A 19,822-nucleotide genomic window follows, 5' to 3' on the forward strand; every position below is an offset into this window, starting at 1 on the left:
TTTTTTTAATTTTTACCCTTTAAATGCCAGTGTTTGTGATGGGCATCACAAATTATTGTAAAAAAGAAAAGAAAACACATATTCAATAAATTTTTGAATGTTTACCCTTTAAATGCCAGTTTGTGTGATGGCATCACAAATTATTGTTAAAAAAAACACAAAAAGTAAAATATTTACAATATATCAAATGCAATATATCAATGATTAGCAGCAACACATATTTTGATGGATTTTTTTGTAATGTCAGATTTAACACCAACTCTTTTCAGAAAAGTGGGAGTATTTCATTTTTTATCTGACATTACAAGAAATCTAAAAATAAATGGTTATGATCAGGGCTGAAGTTGAATTAAAGATGTATGACTGTTTAGACTGCATTACTCTCTGTCACAGTGATCTCCTGGTTGTTCCCCACTTAGATTATCTAACTATCGCGCTGCCGCAACCAGAAACACTGGCCTGGCCTGCTTCTAAGTTCAGTGGCCTGACTGCAAAAAGAAAAAAGAAAAAAAAATATTTAGCTTTTTTGGAAATGTTTTCAAGTACCACCAGCAGTACCACCAAGTACCACTAGTGGTACGCGTACCACAGTTTGAGAACCACTGTACTAGAGTATTTCCTTAGTTGCTGTCTCCCTCTGCCACAGATCTACCTCCAACTTCCTATCAATCATGAAAGAAAAGGCTCAGGACTCAATTACATCCTGTATTAGATTTGTTTAACACTTTCAGTGCCAGCATGGGGCGCACGATTTAGTGCTTGAATGCCCACCATCCACTTCAATGTTAGCGTTAATTACGCCTAATCTATGTTTTAAATTATGGCAAAAAATTATGGCTAAATGTGTCTAATCTGCCCGTCGCTTATCAATGACTCGTTTTCCAGTCAACATTGTCGAAGCGGATTGTTTTTTTATCGGTTCATTTTCGTTTGATAGCATTTTGAAAAGCCCTCGTTTTCAAGGAAAATAAAAAGATTCCATGATAAACGCCCTGTACTGGAATATTCTAGAATACACAAACACTTAGCCTATTTATGAATCGTTTTCAAATAAACGCTAGATTATCGATAGTATATGTGTACGTATGCACGCTATATAGGCGATCTGAAAAATCGGTTCTCTGAATTCCTCAAAGCGATCGCGCACACTTTATATTTATTGATAAAGGATTTGCACTACAACTCGTACACCTACTGTAAATTGTACCTAAATTGCACCTCATCCTATTTCTGCCTTGCACTATATAGTATTGTATATTAGTACACTACACAGTATTGTATATTATATGGTAACTCAGTTACGTCTACTCTGCATCGAACATTGTACATATGTCTATACTGAACACTGTGACCTCATTTTTGTACTTCTAATTTACATGCTATACTATGTTATTTTATTTCATACTTATCTTGTCTTGCACAGTCTCTGGAGCGTAACAGTAAGAAGCATTTTGTATAAAAGTATTCTGTACTTCTGTATGACAACTATTAAAGAAACTTGAAACACATACAGACCCATCACACATAGGGCGAACGCTGAGATCTCAGCGAATACAACTCTGATTATCCCAAGACTTGTAAAATAGATTCCTTACCTCAGATCAGATGTTCTCCAAAAAGATCATTCCAATTCCTGATTCCAAATCATGCCAAAAATCGATCGCTTTTATTTAGGGATGTCCGATATTATCGGCCGACCGATATTATCGGCCGATATCGGCAGTAAAATGTGATATCGGAAAATATCGGTATCGGTTTAAAAAAAAAAAACAATAACAATATTTGTTATATATATATCCAGTGAAATTATTAGTTACCTGAAATTATTAAGTTTTTTGGACGGGGAAACCCTGCATATATCGGTATCGGTTGATATCGGTATCGGAAATTAAGAGTTGGACAATATCGGAATATCGGTATCGGTAAAAAAGCCAATATCGAGCATCCCTACTTTTATTGATCCAATGCTACATACTGTAAACACATATTCCACACTGTTCTGAGGGTCCACAATGATTCCGGATTTTTCTTTTCTCATCCATTTTCATTGAGTCCATTCCAAAAGGGTGCATTACCATCTGGGAGACGATAGGGGGCGGTATCTTCACATCTGAGCTCCTGATGGGGCTGGTTTACCAACGGGAGACTCGGTTGATGAAATATGAATTCAGATCGCTAATAAAAAAATAACACGCTAATTGTCGTGGTGGGCATTCAGGCGTCAGGCTGATAACACGTGTTATCACGTGGTGGGCACTGAAAGTGTTAAAGATAAAGAAAAAAAAAACAGTGTGAAAAATCTGTAATCACAGAAGAAATCAGAAAGTGGACAAATACTTTTTCATGCCACTGTAAATACTTTTTCTGTCTCCCTCTGCTCCAGATCCACCCAGCGACCTAGTGATGATTAAAATAGAGGAGGTTCAGGACACGCTGGACCCACCCACGGATATGTCCACTGGGCTGAAGGAGGAGCCCACAGACCACCAGGAGACCAGTATGTTACTTTTCTTTTTATTGTCATCTTTCTTTCTTTTTCTTAGACATATTTTTAAGTCTCTAGATGTGAGGTTAAGAATGTACCTATGCGAATTCTTAAAAATTTATATGATAATTATTTTTTTTATTATACACCTATTGATTAACACTTTAAGTGCCGAAAACGTGTTTAGGCGTCTTTCCTAGCCATGTTCAAGTTGCCTAGGACGCCGTAACTCATCTTTGATATCAATATTTCAAAAATCTGTGATCGGAATCATATTTCCCCTCTGCAGCCTTCACACACAGTTCTGAGCTCCTCTCAATCCTCTAGCGGTTCAAGAGCGCCATCTGGTGGCCGATCGGCAGAAGCGCCAAACAGGAAGTCATGTGGATGAAGTGGTGATCACCCATATTACTTCCTCAGAAAACATGAAAATGTTGCGCGTTTCAGAAATAGGTCAAAAATAGAAATATTGCATTTTTGAGTGCTTTGAAACATTCTCTATATGTTTCCTTATTTTCAAAACTTAATACAACTTGTACATTAAGTAATTATTGTTAACTAAGTCCAGCTGTATTTCCTCGCTCAACGTAAAAGGACTACAGTGACAGGGGGAGTGGCTATTTTGGTCTCGGTCCGCAGTTTCGATGGCGGGTGACGTCATTTGGGGATGACAGGGCTCCAATGTTGATGATCAAATGGAGAGAACGGCAACACAATAAAACAACACCTTGGCTTTCATAATATGAAATTATTATATGAATAAAATATGAATTATTTCTCATTTAGCCTGGGAAATATAATTGTGAAGCGTAGAAACGAGATGGTTCTGAAATGTATTTGGTTACAGGCGATTATAACCGCTAAAAGCCGCAATTTCTTTTGAAGAGGGGGGGGGGGGGGGGGGGGGGGGGGGGGTGGTATACTGGCTACGCGTCTTGCTCGCTCTATTGGATAGTACTCGTTATACCTATTGTATACATTGAAAGTATTTACCATGCACCTTGCATCTACCCGGCCACGTCCACTCCTGGTCACGCATATAACCGCGACGTGTGGCCGTGCTCAACCCTTCCTCGTTCTTTCATTCGAGAGTGTTTGCTCATAGACACGCTGCAGTATCTAAGACAGAGTTTAGTATAGTGTTCTACCCGTTCGCCTTCCTGGGGCCTCCAGCGGAGGATATGGAGGAAGCGGAGTGCCCCTTCCCCGATGCCTCATACCCGGACCCCCGGAGATGTTCACTTGGAGGAAGAGAGGCAGCAGGATGAGCTTTGTTCTCTCTTCCCCAAGCTGATGGCGATGGCGGCCAAGGCCAATGGTGTTCCGTTGCCCGAGCCGATTCCTGTCCCGATGGCATGGTTGGGCATTTTTTTTTGATGTGGCACCCGGACCGAAAGCCGATGCTGAGGGGGAAGTCGGCCCGACAGCTGGCGGTCTGGACGGACATGGCCTACGTCGCTTTCACCCACTAACATCGCCGAGCTCTCTGCCTTTCAGTCAAAGCTGGTGACGGGTGGAGAGTCCCTGGGCCCGGACCTCTGTGAAGCGGGCGGGATGCGTGGTGAGGTAGACGCTGGTTTTTTTCACGCAGTCTACTCTCTTTATGCATTTTTCGGGTACTGCACCTTTTTTTCCGCATAGTCTGTGTTCTATCCCTCCGCTCCTCGTTAGGACGAGTGCAATCGGATTCAAAATGGCAGATTGAACTCTGCCATTGGAAAGATTGTGCCCGATCCATAGATGTGCAACATGGCTATAATAAGGTCATTTATATGCCTGATATTCTAAATATTTTAGATTCTATAATAATAATTTTCAAATTGCATGTGTCCGGATGGCAGAATTCAGTACTGTATCTACAAAACCTTCTGTTTAATCATCTTCCCTTTATTCATTTGCTTAGATTTTTTGTCACGTGATCTCAAGAAAGTGCTGAACGAGCTCAGTGGTCTTTCATGTCTGGTAATTTTTTGCATGGTGTTATTGTGAAAAATCATAATTTATATTCTCCTTGTTTCATCACAATTTACTCAAGCCTAGTAACAGACGCAATATTTCTGACACTGGGAATCGATTCCCTGAGATCCATAGATGTCCCTAGATACCAAGAACATGCAAATGGACCTTGTAGAAGTGGAGCAATCTACATACCACAGCACCCACATGACAATAATAATACATTTATCTCTACTGTCTTACACTACCAGACATCTTACACTACCCTTCAGTGTAATGCAGCGCACGTTGGGCTAATGCTTGGTAGAATTAGGTATTTAGCTAACATTAGTTGTGTAATATTAGATGGCTAGGGGATGGCTTTTGTAGCCAGGGGAGCAGCAAGCTAACGCCTAAAGCGGACGTTGACTCTCTGACTCTGTTTACACTTCACGTTAGATCAGGAGGATACTAAAATGACGTCAAATTAGACAAATACACTGCCAGAAAAGCAAAGATGAAGATGCTTATTTGTCAATAAAATACTGAAAACAAAACATGCAGACAGACGAGCAGCTCTAAGGAGGCAGCGCTAGAAAGCAGTAGTTTGTTTACAAAGATGTATAAGAGAGGAGCTTACAAATTAGGGATGCACCGAATATTCGGCCACCGAAACATATCGGTCGAAAATGGTTAAAAAAGCCGAAAGGGTTTTAGCAGAAAAAATATCACGAATGTCAAAGAACAGGGTTACGTTCATAACCTAACTTATTGTTGTGATGATGTAATCAAAACACATTTCATTAGACACAGACCAGCTCGGACCTTTAATTGAATTGATGCGAGCCGCCAAGCTAACTCACGTTAGCCGCCGCTAGGCTAACTAAGGTTAGCCATATTAGCCGTATGGCTGGGCGATATGGCCTCTAAATGATATCACGATATTTTTTGCCTATGTTACGATACACGATGTACATCACAATATTTTGACATTTCCTCTAAAGCCCTTAAAAATGCTTGATTTAACCCTTTGAAGCATACAGTCACGCCAACATGACGATTAAAATAGTGCCTGCAACATATGTCTGCATTAAACCATGAAGATGCTTTAAAAAATAATTTTATTAAACGTTTCTAAAAGTATACTGACACAGTAATAAAGAAAATGTTTTATTAACATCTAAGACAATTTATATAAAAACTCTTGGGTGCCTAAGACTTTTGCACAGTACTGTTTTCTATCCACTTTAGCAAAAAATACACACACACAACTGGAGAAAATAATAATCATGTAACCGAGGAATGGTCCGCCTATACTTTTAATATATTAGTAATATAAAATCACGGGAGACTTTATAGCTTAGACTTATGATTTTTATTATCAGCAATGTTATAACATCCTACTGGTAAACAAAACACTGTAAAGGTGTGTGTGCATCATCATCATTAGGGATGCCCCGATCACGTTTTTTGCCACCTATACCGTCTATGAGCCATATAGGCCGATACACTGCCGATACCGATAGTTTTTGGTTTAAAAAAAATTTAAAATAAAAAAATTGTAAAAATATAATTTTATTTTTATAAAATATATATATATTATATAATTATAATTGTAGTTGTATTATCTGCGAGACATCGCCCCCACGCAACAAGTCAAAATGCTCGCTATCTGCAAACAGCTCCACTGTCTGTGTGGTTAGATTATAGATATAAAGACGGTACCCCCCCCCCCCCCCCCCCCCCCCCCCCCGCGTCAGTGTAGCTGGGGCGCCGTGACGTCATCTTCAACGTGACAGAGGATTTCGATGCTAGCTATCAAGCTACTGTATGAATCCAGTGCCTTATTAGCTCAATTACGCTAGCTGCAATGCTAACCGTTAGAACGTGAGGCTACTTCCAGTTCATCCACCTCGGCGCCTCCATATTCCGACGTTTCTGAATAAAACATGTAGGGCTAACGTTTAAACTCGCGAAGCTCTCTCCACTTCTCTCACACTCTCGTATCCCCGGCTGTCTCCTCAAAACAAACCTGTGTGTGTGTGTGTGTGTGTGTGTGTGTGTGTGTGTGTGTGTGTGTGTGTGTGTGTCTCAAGACTAACTTTTTACATTGGTTGCACCAATGCGCCTAACTTTTTCATTTAGGTGCACCAGCACATAATTTAGGTGCACCCAACAATTTCCACTGCGCCTTAAAAACCATCGTTTCTAATCATGCAAACAATTTGCTCCTAAATAGGGAGGTGTAGTCTGACGTCACTTTTGACCGCCTGCGAGGTCCACCCGTATAGGGATTTATCTTTGGTAAAATGGATTATCTATTGTTACAATTCTACCTAATGAACATTTGGAAAGCTTTCCATTTTTGCACAAAATGAGTTCCCTTCTATCACTAACATTAATAATTTTTGGTTGAAATAAAATACAGCGATTTTTTTCTTTTTTTTTTTACAATTAATTGCGAATATTTTCATGTTGAGCTATAGATTGTGGATGAATACGCACAGAAAGGTACACCATGCAAATGTTGATGCTTTATTTTTTTTAAACGAGACGATTTAGAAATGGGCAATGGGCAAATACATTGTGTTTTCAAGATGATGGACCGGCCGGAAACAGCAATCATGTAACCACTACACCTCCCTATACTAATAGTCTTTCGGGTATTTTATTTAGAAAAATTGCCACTTCCGTCCACGCCTGGGTTGCAGCGTACTGTCGAGTCTTGACTAGCAAAGTTTAGGCACATTGCTGCGGTTGAGTAGTAGACGTATCTACTTACTGGTCACGAATAATATAACGTTTGAATGATAATCCATTTTGTGAATACATTTGTTGAAACAGCTTTTTTGGCAGACTGTTCCTGCTATCTTAACATTAGTTAAAGCTAAAGGGCTGCGCCCTAACGTTACATAGCTTAATTAACGTGTATAACATACCTGTGTAACGTTAAGCAGCTTGTGTTCCGCTGGGAAAAGCATCACTGCATACACTTTGTTTAATCCAAACGTCCATTCGTATGTATTATGAAACCAGTATGAGACGCTGTGCTTTTTTATCGTTTATCGGAAATTTGATGCTCACATGGCTTTTTTGTTTATCCCGTCATTCAGCGAATAATAATGGCAGGGTGATGATCAGAGCCAATCAGAGGCAGATCGGGGCTGGTCTTTGCATAATGCACGTGTTATAGCCAATCAAAGGCAGAGCTTTTTTTTTTTTTTACGCACATGACCACGGGGGAAAAGACGCTAAACACACACACATACACACAGACAGACAGACCTGCTGGGAGCTGGGAGCACACACCAAAACAGTCGCACCCAGGAGCACTGCAAAGTAAGTCATCTCAACCGCGGCGGCTTATAAACTGATGTGAGGGATTGTGAGAAACATCACGATGTCCGCGATACGTTTAAAAAGTGTATTGTTTATGAACTGTACCCGATATTTAATATCGTCATATCGCCCACCCCTAGCTGTTAGGGATGGATACCTTTCACATTTGAACCGATACGGTACCGGTACCTGTGAATCGATACCGGTACCCAACGGTACTTTTTTCGGTACTTTAGTCTCAAGACATTTAATTTGCCTACCTCAGTTGTGAAAAAAAATCCAAACTTCAAATAACTACAATTTCGACAGTTTCCGGCTTGCCATTGCTCCGACTGCTTTGTTGTTGAATTAAGTCAAATCACAGGTAAGCATATATTGTGCCTACAGAATCAAAACAAGCATGTGGAAAAGACGAGCAAGAGACAAATTGGGAGCAGAGAAACCTTAAACTTTGTTTACAGATTACAGCAAAAGTAATATGACATTACTACATTTCTAGTGTACAATTGCTATTGCTACACCATACAGCCTAATCTAACTGAAATGTTACATCTGCTTTCAATTATGATTTTGTCTGTATGGACTTTACAGAGCCATGTCCAGTGAAGATGTCCCAGGGAAAGAATGACCTCAGTGACGGCCCCAACAAACATGTCGGAGCTGTTTCACCAGCTGCAGACAAGAAAGATGACCACATAGCCGGTCCTAGCCAACACCATATGCTCTCAGAGGTGGTATTATGCTTCAGTTGTTATGCTTAGGGTTGGGCTATATGAACAAAATCTCATATCACCACATCTTTCTTATGTTTGACTAGTGGATGAACAAAATCTCATATCACCAGATCTTTCTTAGGTTTGACTAGTGGATGAACTAAATATATCACCAGATCTTTCTTAGGTTTGACTAGTGGATGAACAAAATACAGCACATATATTCATTAGGTTTGACTAGTGGATGCAGGACTTCAGGGTTTCTTGAGACACCTACCATTGGAGTCAAGCAGAGTTGACGCATCCACTCCAATGATAGAAGTGAGCACATATTGGCCATTTTGGCTACAGAGCTACATCTGAGTTCACTTGTTTGGTCCACACCAGAGTTCGAATGAGCTTTCACACCACCCAAAACCAACCAGACTATCCGAGGAAACAAACCAGGGTTCGATTAAGGCGGACCAAAGAGCTCAGGTGTGAAAGCGACCTTAGACTGTAGGCTACAGGCAAAAGTTGTAATCATCCACAGCAGAAAACATTTCCTATGCTTCAGAGTGACATGATGTGTTGACCTAGTCTCAGTGTGACGTCACTAAATGCTTCAGAGTGACATGATGTGTTGACCTAGTCTCAGTGTGACGTCACTAAATGCTTCAGAGTGACATGATGTGTTGACCTAGTCTCAGTGTGACGTCACTAAATGCTTCAGAGTGACATGATGTGTTGAACTAGTCTCAGTGTGACGTCACTAAATGCTTCAGAGTGACATGATGTGTTGAACTAGTCTCAGTGTGACGTCACTAAATGCTTCAGAGTGACATGATGTGTTGAACTAGTCTCAGTGTGATGTAGTCACTAATGCTTCAGAGTGACATGATGTGTTGAACTAGTCTCAGTGTGACGTCACTAAATGCTTCAGAGTGACATGATGTGTTGAACTAGTCTCAGTGTGAGGTAGTCACTAATGCTTCAGAGTGACATGATGTGTTGAACTAGTCTCAGTGTGACGTCACTAAATGCTTCAGAGTGACATGATGTGTTGAACTAGTCTCAGTGTGAGGTAGTCACTAAATGCTGGGTCTTGAAGCAGAGAAAATGAAGCACCCTGTTTTCTGCTGTGGGTGATTAAAACTTCTGCCAGGTCAGAACTCCGACCACGAGACTCTGTGTGTAAACTGAGGGCACTGCATCAACTATACTACTATAGTATTTCATACCACTTGATGTCCAAAACTCTAAACTATCCCTTTAAGGCAGGGTTCGAAATTAACGGGGGCTTGGGGCAAAATGCCCTCAAATGGACCAAATGCCCTCGAAAATCAGTTAAGGGGAGCAAAAAAAAAAACAGACAGTTTACTAATTATATATATAATTATATGCTCTACAGTGCGAGCATTTCACTTGCATTTGCCCCTAAAAATATGTGTATGCTAACCGGAAAAATTATTTACTCGCATAGTGTGCGAGTGAAGATTACAAACTCAGTAGTGCTTTTTTCGCTCTGCTGCTACAAGTCCCACATTCCACAAGCCGCATAAACGTTCCAATCACAGTAGAGTTTCCTGTGGTGACGCGGCTGGTTTCATGCGAGAGAAAGGATAGATAACACAGTACGCGCTGGAAAAGAAAGTCGCGGCAAGTTATACATTCAGAATCGGACAACGCTAAAAATTCAGCCAGCCATGAAGCCCATTCATTTTTATTTTGAGTGAAAGAGAGACGAGGAGAAAGGAATCCGGCGAGGCAGCTAATGTTACTGAGGTGGATAATGTTATATTGATGGCTGATAACGCTAGCGAAGTTAGCACACACACATACGCACACTGTGGGCCAGCCAGTGACTTTGGTGGTGTGTGCTATTGCACAGATGTGTGTCCCGTTCCCGTTTGCACACGCACATGCACACACGCACATACAGTAGTAAGCCATCACTGGGAACGCTCAGGAAAGGGAGGGCTGAGAATATCTGTCTATCTGTGTGTGTGTGTGTGTGTGTGTGTGTGTGTGTGTCGCTCTCTCTCCCTCTCTACATCTCTCTTAGAGCCATATGAAATCCGTTTTATTATTTTCCAAATTCCATTGAATTTTTTCCCAAATTCCGTTTTTTCCGTTTTAATATTTCAGAATTCTGTATTTAGCTTTTTATGCTAATTTGACCATCAGAAATAGTGTCTAATAAGTGAGAATGAATAAATGTCCACAATTAAATGAGATATAACAGTCCATTTAATGTTTTTAAGTGCTGCAACTCAGAAATACAGTTCAATACAGTTCAAATAATATTGTGACAAAATAAAAATGCACACAAAATAAAAATACACATTTCAAGTGTAAACAATAGATACAGCTAGCTACTACTGACATTATCACAATGACAATGTCAGTAGCCTATCTATTATATTGTGATGAAATATAGTTTGTTTGTACTCCTGCTCCCGACTACTGTCAGCGACTTCGGGTTATTGAGAAGCGCTATATAAATTAAATTAATTATTATTATTATTATTAATGCATAATTTAGGCACCTTTAGTTTATTTCGTTTATAAAGGACGGTGTGTACTGACAATCATTTGCATTAAACAAATGGATGGGTGCACCAGATTTAGCTAGAAGCTATCATTTCCATCTATAGTCCTATGTACTGTAACGTTACATAGCTATTTAAGTTTATTTCGTTTATAAAGGACAGTGTGTAATGACAATCGTTTGCATTAAACAAATGGATGGGTGCACTAGATTTAGCTAGAAGCTATCATTTCCATCTATAGTCCTATGTACTGTAACGTTACATAGCTATTTAAGTTTATTTAGTTTATAAAGGACAGTGTGTGATGAAAATCGTTTGCATTAAACAAATGGATGGGTCCACCAGATTTAGCAAGAAGCTATCATTTCCATCTATAGTCCTATGTACTGTAACGTTAGCTATTTAATCACAATAGTGTTGCACGTGTTTTTGCGGGTCCAGTCCACGGAACGTTGACAGAATTAGCAAAACACCTTATCGCCGGAGGCATAAAAGTCATTAGGATACTGCTCTGCTCTGAATTTAGGGCTTATTGCGGAATTTCTTAGCTTATTGACGATGTTAACATCAAAGCAGCCAGACGGCAGACGCTTGGACACTGCTGTGTTGTGTGTAACACGCAGCGGTCCCCGTCATGTTTTGCTTTGCACCAAACGTTCCACCCAAAAACGGAATTTCAGTCCAGATTAGGCCAAATTCTGCAATATTCCACGTTTTGTAGTTGATTCCATTTTTATTGGTCAATTCCGCAATTCCGTCCGCGATTCCGTGAACGCGGATTTCATATGGCTCTAATCTCTCTCTCCTGAACCTATTTCATTCAAAAGGAAGATATTGATGGACAGTAGCTATAGTATAAATTATAGCTCAGTTGTAGCTGTAACAGAATAATTGTATTAACTATTATTCAATAGCGTTTCAATTATAATGAATTAAATAATTGTATAAAGGCTTTTCGATGTTCTGTCATCTATAATAATATATTCCATTACCTTTCCTATCTGTATCAAAGTCAAAATGTTGGTATCGTGACAACACTACAACATACAAAAGCAGCTTGACAACCGATATCCTTTTGCGTCTAGTAGGCATGGGCCAATGTGTGATTTTGTGAAGTGTTTTAAAAATTGTATGTTAATTTTCATCATACAAATTCTGTGCCCCGAAATACAAAAAAGCCCCGAAAATCAATTAAGGGGGGGCAAAAAAAGCCCTGGGGGAAAAAGTAAATTTCTAACCCTGCTTTAAGGTCACACTCTCATCATCAAGTACCAGTGACAAGACACTTAGCCAAACCGAAGGTTATCCTATAACCTATGAATATTGGCGAGTGCTCCGCTCACTTTTGGAATGTTCCCCTATATCATATATGATTTTGAAAACCATGCACCCACATCCGTCCGGCCACGCCCACATCCGCCCACGAATATAAGCAAGGGGCATGGCCGGATTGGCCGCAGCTCCTTCCCTTTTCAACGCAAAAAAAGGAAAACCAATAGGGGTCCTCAGTGAGTGAAGAGTGGAGCACTCACCAATACTCATATAACTAGGGTTATAGGATAACCTTCGTTATATAGCTTGGTTCATGCTCCGCTCACTTTTGGAATAAAAGAGCGGAGCAGAGATCTAAGAGCTCGACAAATGTACCCGCTGAGGTCCCCTACAACCATCGGAATACGGGTGGGAGGGGGACAGGACACCGACTGTGCGAAGAGGGAACAGCACCCAACAAACGCACAGGGTGAGCAGACCGTGGGACAGAAGGGCCCGCGACTACCCGGTCCCGTGCCCCGCACGCTACCAGGGAACGTACGTGAAAAGAAAAAGCCAGCGTCACAGCTCCCACACCTCATGGGGTCGGGGTCGTTAGACCCGGACGCTACCCGCGAGGTATCCCGAGGGGTCGGGATTTAAAAAAAAAAACAGACCACGCGGGTGAAACCGTAGCAGCGTGGCGCGGAGGAGGTCCAGCCCCAGGCCACACCGCCGAGTCCGGGGGCTAGGACCCCCAGAAAAGGGGCCTGGCGAGGTCAACGAGGCCGCGGCATCGAGACCTCTCCAGGCGTTTACTGGTGACACCTCCCTCCACATCGCCAGTGTATCGGACAGGGCCTACCCCTCACAGGTGAAGGCCCTTCTCCGCCTGGCACGCCGCGAAGACCCCCTGAGGAAGAGGCTCTGAAAAACTCCCAGAGGAGGAGGCTCTGTAAACGCATCCCTCGCGTTCGGGTAGCTCAGACCACTTGGTAGGCGGGAGCCGACGGCCGAAGCAACGGGTTAAACTGATCCAGTCCGGCGCGACCAGGACGAGTCCCGCGCCCTCGTCACGTCGCCGCCTCTCTCCAGAGGAGAGGGTTAGGTACACGTGTCGATCAAAAAACATCACAAGGGGCGCCACCAAGACAGTCAGCACGCAAACGCACAGCTCCCGGTGGCCCACCTAACAGGCGTGAACCCCCGCCAATGTTTGATCTACCCCGTCATTTCCCCCCGGAGATGCACGCGAGTCTTCGAGTCTAACCTATAGTGCGCTGGCGCTCGGTAGAGATAAAAACCTCCTTCCCGGCCGACCGCATAAAAAACGCAGTTTTTATGTTGTTGGACAAACCAGGGCGCGCCGGTCCCGAAGGCGGATTCAATCATTGAAAAACACGCTCGGGCCAGCGCTGATACCGGCCTCGTAAGACCAAACGCTGATTTATGAACAGCGTGTATGCTCGTGAAAAACCCGAGAACGGCGACGGCGAGTTTCTAACAAGAAAAAGCCCCACAACGTCTCTCCCCGCTGTCTGGGACGACCAGCAGGGAGCTGGTCCCGAAAGGCACAGACATGGGTTTCTACATAACGAGCCTGGGAATAAACCGCATCAATTCCGCTCTTTATGTGAGAGGGGAAGACGTCGGCCTTACCCCAGAGAGACCTCAACGTGAGTGACACAATCGAAAAAGGGTTATTTAACAGAGTGGAAAATGGGCATAACAGCCCAACATACACAACCGTTAAAAGAAAGCAGAGCAGAAGGACCACACCCTCGACTGCATCGCGCTACCTCTCATTTACAATGTCAGTGGCCTGCAGTGCAGGTCCTATAACTCACGGATACATCTCACTGCCAATAAGAAAACATGAAGCCTGTGACGTCTTCAATGGCCAGGGATCCCCCAGTCCCACCCACCAATTCGGTGTGGGCTAAACGGGGAATCCCCCCCCCCCTGCGACGAGCGAGGATATACACACGTCGAGGAGACTGACAGGACGAGCCCTGCTTCCAGCAAGAGAGAGGGGCGGTCGATTTTCGAACCACAATCTCCCGGTCAAGTCATCTTTGTAAAGGATAATCATACCCGTGGGGGGATTATTCTACACCCCTCATTAACTACCCCACATTTGATACAAAACAGCAAGCAAATGCAGACAGAGATGCGGCCCAGCCGTGTCATAAATGAAAAGCACATACAAGTAGGGATGGGAATTGATAGGATTTTATCGATACGATTCCATTATCGATTCTGCTTATCGATTTGATTCTTTATCGATTCCCTTATCGATACCTGATCAAATTATAATTTAAATAAATAAATTGGAAATGCAACAGAACTACATTTAGTCATTTAGCTGACGCTTTTATCCAAAGCGACTTACAAGTTCTGTACAACAAGCCATCAGGAAGGGCACAACTCTATCAGCTGAGCAACAATGTTCATCAAAGTGTTGAGTGCTACAGTGTAGGTTAGTTTATTAGGACAAGTGCATGACAGTACGGTTAGTTAGGGTTAGATATATTTTTTTTTATTCAGATAATGGTTGAAGAAGTGCGTCTTTAGTCGACGGCGAAAGATTGGACGTGATTCGGCTGTCCTAACTGGGGTGGGTAGTTCATTCCACCATTGTGGGGCAAGGACTGAGAATAGGCGACTTCTCTTTGATCACCCTCCCGGAGCTCGGATAGGAGTAGGTCTGAGGCGGCCAGAAGATGCAGAGCGTCGGGGTCTAAGCTGGTTAGAATAACAACATGCAACTTGACATTTCTGATTGTCATTTATTGTTGAGCCCCCATGTCAGAAAAATACAAAAACTGTAAAAAATAAAACATTAACTATAGCCTACACTTAAATAAAATAATGTATTTGAGATTCTCTTAAAATGTATTTATTTTTTTATTCTTAAACTAATTTAATCTATTGAATAACAGGTTGTTATTCCTCTGACTTCTGTCTCTCACTCACACTCTCTCTCACACACACACACCCACACACACACACACACACAGAGAGAGAGAGCTCCCTCCCCGGGCCCCTGTCCTTTATGTATTGGCTTGTGTTTAGGCCTGTTGCAATAAGCAATAAATCAATTTATCGCGCAATAATGAAAATGAATGCAATGATTTTGACGGGCGCAATTAATTGCTATTTGCGTGTTTGTTTTAATGAGGCGGGAACCAGTACCTCTCCGTGTGGGGAGGCGGGCCGCTGGCGTTACTACAGAGTACAGCACGAGAGCTCCTGTGAGCACCATGCGTATGTTGGGCAGTAGCAACGCTACATAGCTTAACTACATTTCTCAGTAGCGTGATGGTAGCGTCGCTCCTTTTGAACCAAGTAGCGTTCTTTGTAGTGTAGCTATTTTTAGACCCAAGTAGTGATGTAGCGTGAACAAACGCTATACGCTACTGCCCGGAGAAACTGGACTGCTAAATAAAGATTAAAGATCTAGCGTTGATGCTATGACGCTTCCTCCTCATCGTTGATTGCCTGTAGTAGCTGCATCTAACGTTAGTAGCTAACGTTAAAACTAACCTAAAGTTAGTTGTTCACCAACAATCTCAACATTTGTTTTATCATTAGCTCAAAAACACAGAAACGGACGACACAAGTTGTCCGCTCATAGGTTCTGCTAGGATAATAACAACAATACTTCCGGTCGGTGGGTTTCAAAATAAAAGAGCAAAGTCTAAAACACCGGAAAAGACATTTATTTTGTACAGCGTTTTCCTCCACGAGTACTCAAGTACATCATGTGATCAATCGATCTGTTTTTTTTTGCCCATCCCTAGTTTATCCTGTGCTGAAAAGTCTCCATTCCAATAGAGATAGTATATATTTGTGTTTATTTGATTATTGTTGAGCTATATTTTAATCGAGAGTAACTGGTAGTGTAGCTTACTACATTTTCCAAGTAGCTTGCCCATCACATAATCCGCGAGCCACAGTAAACAAACGCGAGCCACAGTTAGGGTGACCAGGTGTCCCGCTTTTGGTTGTATACTGCACAGCCATTTTACCTAATGTCCCACGTCCCGCATATTGAGAGGATGTCCCTCTTTTCGAAGCAAAAAATAAAAACATGGGTCTAAAAGCCCCTTCCTACAGTAAACGTAGCAACCCGCCTTTTGTCCACACACATTGCTCTGCTCGTTTTATCATTGCTCTCACGGAGATAAAACTGGGAACGAGGTTACCAATGGGAACCGGTTTTCGATTCCCATCCCTACATACAAGCGTATCCGCTTCATATTTGCACGCCAAGTACAGCCGTTAACCCAGTCTGTGTAAGAGACGGTTCTACCCACGGCTCTGGATCTACCACGTAAAGTGAAAACACAGGTGGAATAAAGAGAGGGATCTACATGCCACATGTACAAGCTCTGCAAGCCAACAAATAGCAACACCAGTCGCGGATTTCAGTGGCTACGTTTATTAAAAAAACGTGTTTCACCACATGCAACGCACAACTTTATACAAGGAACACGTCGCCCGTCAGTACTTTAGCTGCAGGCCTATTGCTTATTTCGCACCCCCACCCCAAAATACAGTGAACAATCACACTTTTTGTTACAACAAACAAAAGTTGCCTCGAAGGAGGGACCCTTATTCCAGCAAATGTATTGGGTGGGGGGGGGGGGGGGGGGGTAGGAGGGGAGAAATAACAGTGTTAATATACAGCCGGAGCCTCGCGTAAAAAACAAATGTATGAGGCCTCTTTTTTGGAAGCACGAAGCGGCACTTAATAGCCGCAAGTTGCGTTTTACAATGAAAAGACATCATGAACGAACATAGCAGCCAGCAACCGTGAGCACAGAAAATTGCACCTGTTCAAAAGGCGCGTTTCCCGAAGCCCCACGTTCTCCGTGTCACCAGCGAAAGACTTGTCGAGTCATGCCTTTTCACATTAACACGTGAAAAAAATATATACCGACTGAATGAAAAAGAGAGGGGCAATGCAAGCTAACATAAATAGCAATGTCAATTGCGAATTCAGAGTCCACGCCTGTTATGGTTTGTAACCGACCTCAAACGCAACGGCACAGACAGGAAGTTCAGAGTTAGCCAAAAGCTAGGGCGTATTTATTTACAGAGTCACAAGATGGATGAGGTACAGTAATCAAACAAACGGGGATCTGGCAAGTGACGATGTAGCGGCTCTGCAGATACTCCCAGTAGATAGTGGTGAGGAATTGGCATGTGACGTTGTAGCGGCTCTGCAGATACTCCCAGCTTTCACTCACGGTGGAAAAAGGGAGAGAGAGAGAAATCAGAAACAGCCCAACGAACACACAGAGGCAGAGAGGTGACTGAGTCCAGTATTAATCCCAAGTGACTTGATCTTCGGTGTACCACACACAAGTTAGCTGAGTCCAGTGAAAAACAACACGGTATTCTTCAGTGTTATTCTAACACACAAATCAGCTGAGTCCAGTGCGAAACAAAACGGAATTCTTCAGTGTTATCCTAACACAAATTAGCTGAGTCCAGTGCGAAACAAAAATGGTATTTTTTCAGTGTTCACCAAACACACAAAAAACTGATAATCCAAAAGGACTGTTTCCAAAAACTCACCAGAGCGCAACGCGTAAAGCGGGCAGATAACGAGGCGCAGCTCCAAACGGGGAACCAGGTTCTCCACAGCGGTTCTCCACAAAAAGGTCCTGGAGAGAAAGAAGACAGGAACAGCGACGGGGAATGGCAGGTATATGCAGTTGTATTCGAGAACGACCCAACATCGATAGCAAGGAGGTCTGTGTATATAAAGCCTTCAAGGGCGCTAATTACAAACTGTGACAGCTGCGGGATGAGATTGATACTTGCTCCAAAAGCGTGTGGCGGGGAATGCACCAACCAACACGGCACCTTAAAGGAACGGAGCGCGTGGCAGGGAATGCATCAATCAACATAGTACCTTAAAGGAACGGAGCGTGTGGCGGGGAGCGGACCAAACCTCACAACGCCTTGTTTTAAAAGGCGTGTTCTCAATGAATCCCAAACTTTCTCACACAAGAGAATGCCACCCGTCAATTTGAGCTGTTATCAACAGAAAAAACAACGGGCCCTCATTACTCATTTCATACGAGAGCAACTTCAAAATACAGTGAATAAACACACGCACGTTAAAAACTCGTCACTCCTTTAGAGGGACCTTTCTCATTTTAACGTATAGTATTTCGAAGGCAGAACAGAGAGAGAGAGAGAGAGAGAGAGAGAGAGATGCAAGAACCTGCTGCTGCAGTGACAGTACCAGGACAGTGAACCACTATAAGGTGCCGTCGCCGGCCCTTACCTGAACACGGCCCAGTTCGACTACTGAGTGCCATGTGACGTTTCACCAGTCTACCGTCACAAACTCTGAAGAAAAGTCCAGCAGCGTCTCTCCCCATGATTACACCCGTGTCCACTTCATGCAACATCTGTGATGTGCTGGTAAGAGATGCAGGGCCTCAGCATTTCCCGCAGAGACCGCGGGACCTGAACCCCGTGGTTCACGCGTACCCTTCCTCCTACTGCCGACCACCTCACTCGTCGGGGGTCCGTTTGATGTTGACGCCGGAGCCGACGGCTTCTGAGCAGTACCACACTCATAGCGAACAGCGGAGGCTGGGAGAAGGAAATGCTGGTGAAAACCACCCGACCACCAGTCACAGCTGCTCACCGAATGACGGGAGCAAGCAACGACGGGGGGCTTGCGCCATAAGTCAACCCCAGAGGGACACCGGAGTCGGAGAACCTCTCACTGAAGAGGGGCGCTCAATGGCCTCTGGCGCGTACCCAGCTCTGAGCGCCGCCGAAGCCTACCCTCTTACCACAAAGTGGAGTCAGGGAACCTCCGCGGCCCACAGAGGATGTCGGTGGTGATGTTGTCCTAACTTTTTCTTTAAAGGCAAAAAGAAAAACAGCAACATAAATGACTGACAACTCATTTCAACAGCTGAAGGTGCACGTCACAGACTTTCGTGTGTTGAAAGAAGGGAAGGAGCTGGAGTGCGGCCATGCCCCTCGCTTATATTCGTGGGCGGATGTGGGCGTGGCCGGACGGATGTTTGTGCATGGTTGCTGAAAGTTTTCAAAATCATATATGATATAGGGCAGCAGTTCCCAAACTGTGGTGCGCGCACCCCTTGTGGTGCGCGAGAGCCCTCTTGGGGGTGCGTGACATGAAAAGGCTAATGGCGGTGCTATGGTGTTATTTTACTAATAAATATAACTAAGATACATTATTTCAAATGGGGATTTTCACTGTGTAAATCATGAAATGTACGAAACTTTTCAATAAAAACGTACGTTTTAATAATAATAATAAAAAAAGTTGTATCCAAAATGCACTTTACTTCCTGACAAAAGGCCATAGGCGCGCGACCGTGACCGGTGCGCTGTTATTGTGGCAGCGTATATTAAGCGTTTCCACACTTCATGCGTTCTTGGAGATGAAACGAAGTTGTCATGGGTAAACCTGTAAACAGCCTAATAACACCTCAACCAACTCACTGAGCAGCTACGGACATATTTCCCACCTATGGATGCATCTCAGACGTGGATTCAACCAAGTT

At 43.1% G+C, this 19,822-nt stretch overlaps 1 protein-coding gene across 1 annotated transcript in view; it reads left to right on the plus strand.

Moving 5' to 3' along the window:
- LOC311229494 (uncharacterized protein) overlaps positions 1 to 19,332 on the plus strand; it is a gene marked incomplete at its 3' end in the record, with an annotated part of 41,896 nt that extends 22,564 nt beyond the window's left edge. The window contains exons 4-6 of the mRNA XM_084315575.1: positions 2,384 to 2,497; positions 8,351 to 8,493; positions 19,204 to 19,332. Of these exons, the coding sequence (XP_084171701.1) occupies positions 2,384 to 2,497; positions 8,351 to 8,493; positions 19,204 to 19,332 (386 nt within the window). The remainder of the gene's footprint in view (positions 1 to 2,383; positions 2,498 to 8,350; positions 8,494 to 19,203) is intronic.
- Between the last annotated feature and the right edge of the window lie 490 nt (positions 19,333 to 19,822).

The sequence above is a fragment of the Notolepis coatsorum genome (assembly GCF_963971535.1).
Source record: "Notolepis coatsorum genome assembly, chromosome: 6".
Classification (NCBI taxonomy): Eukaryota; Metazoa; Chordata; class Actinopteri; order Aulopiformes; family Paralepididae; genus Notolepis; species Notolepis coatsorum.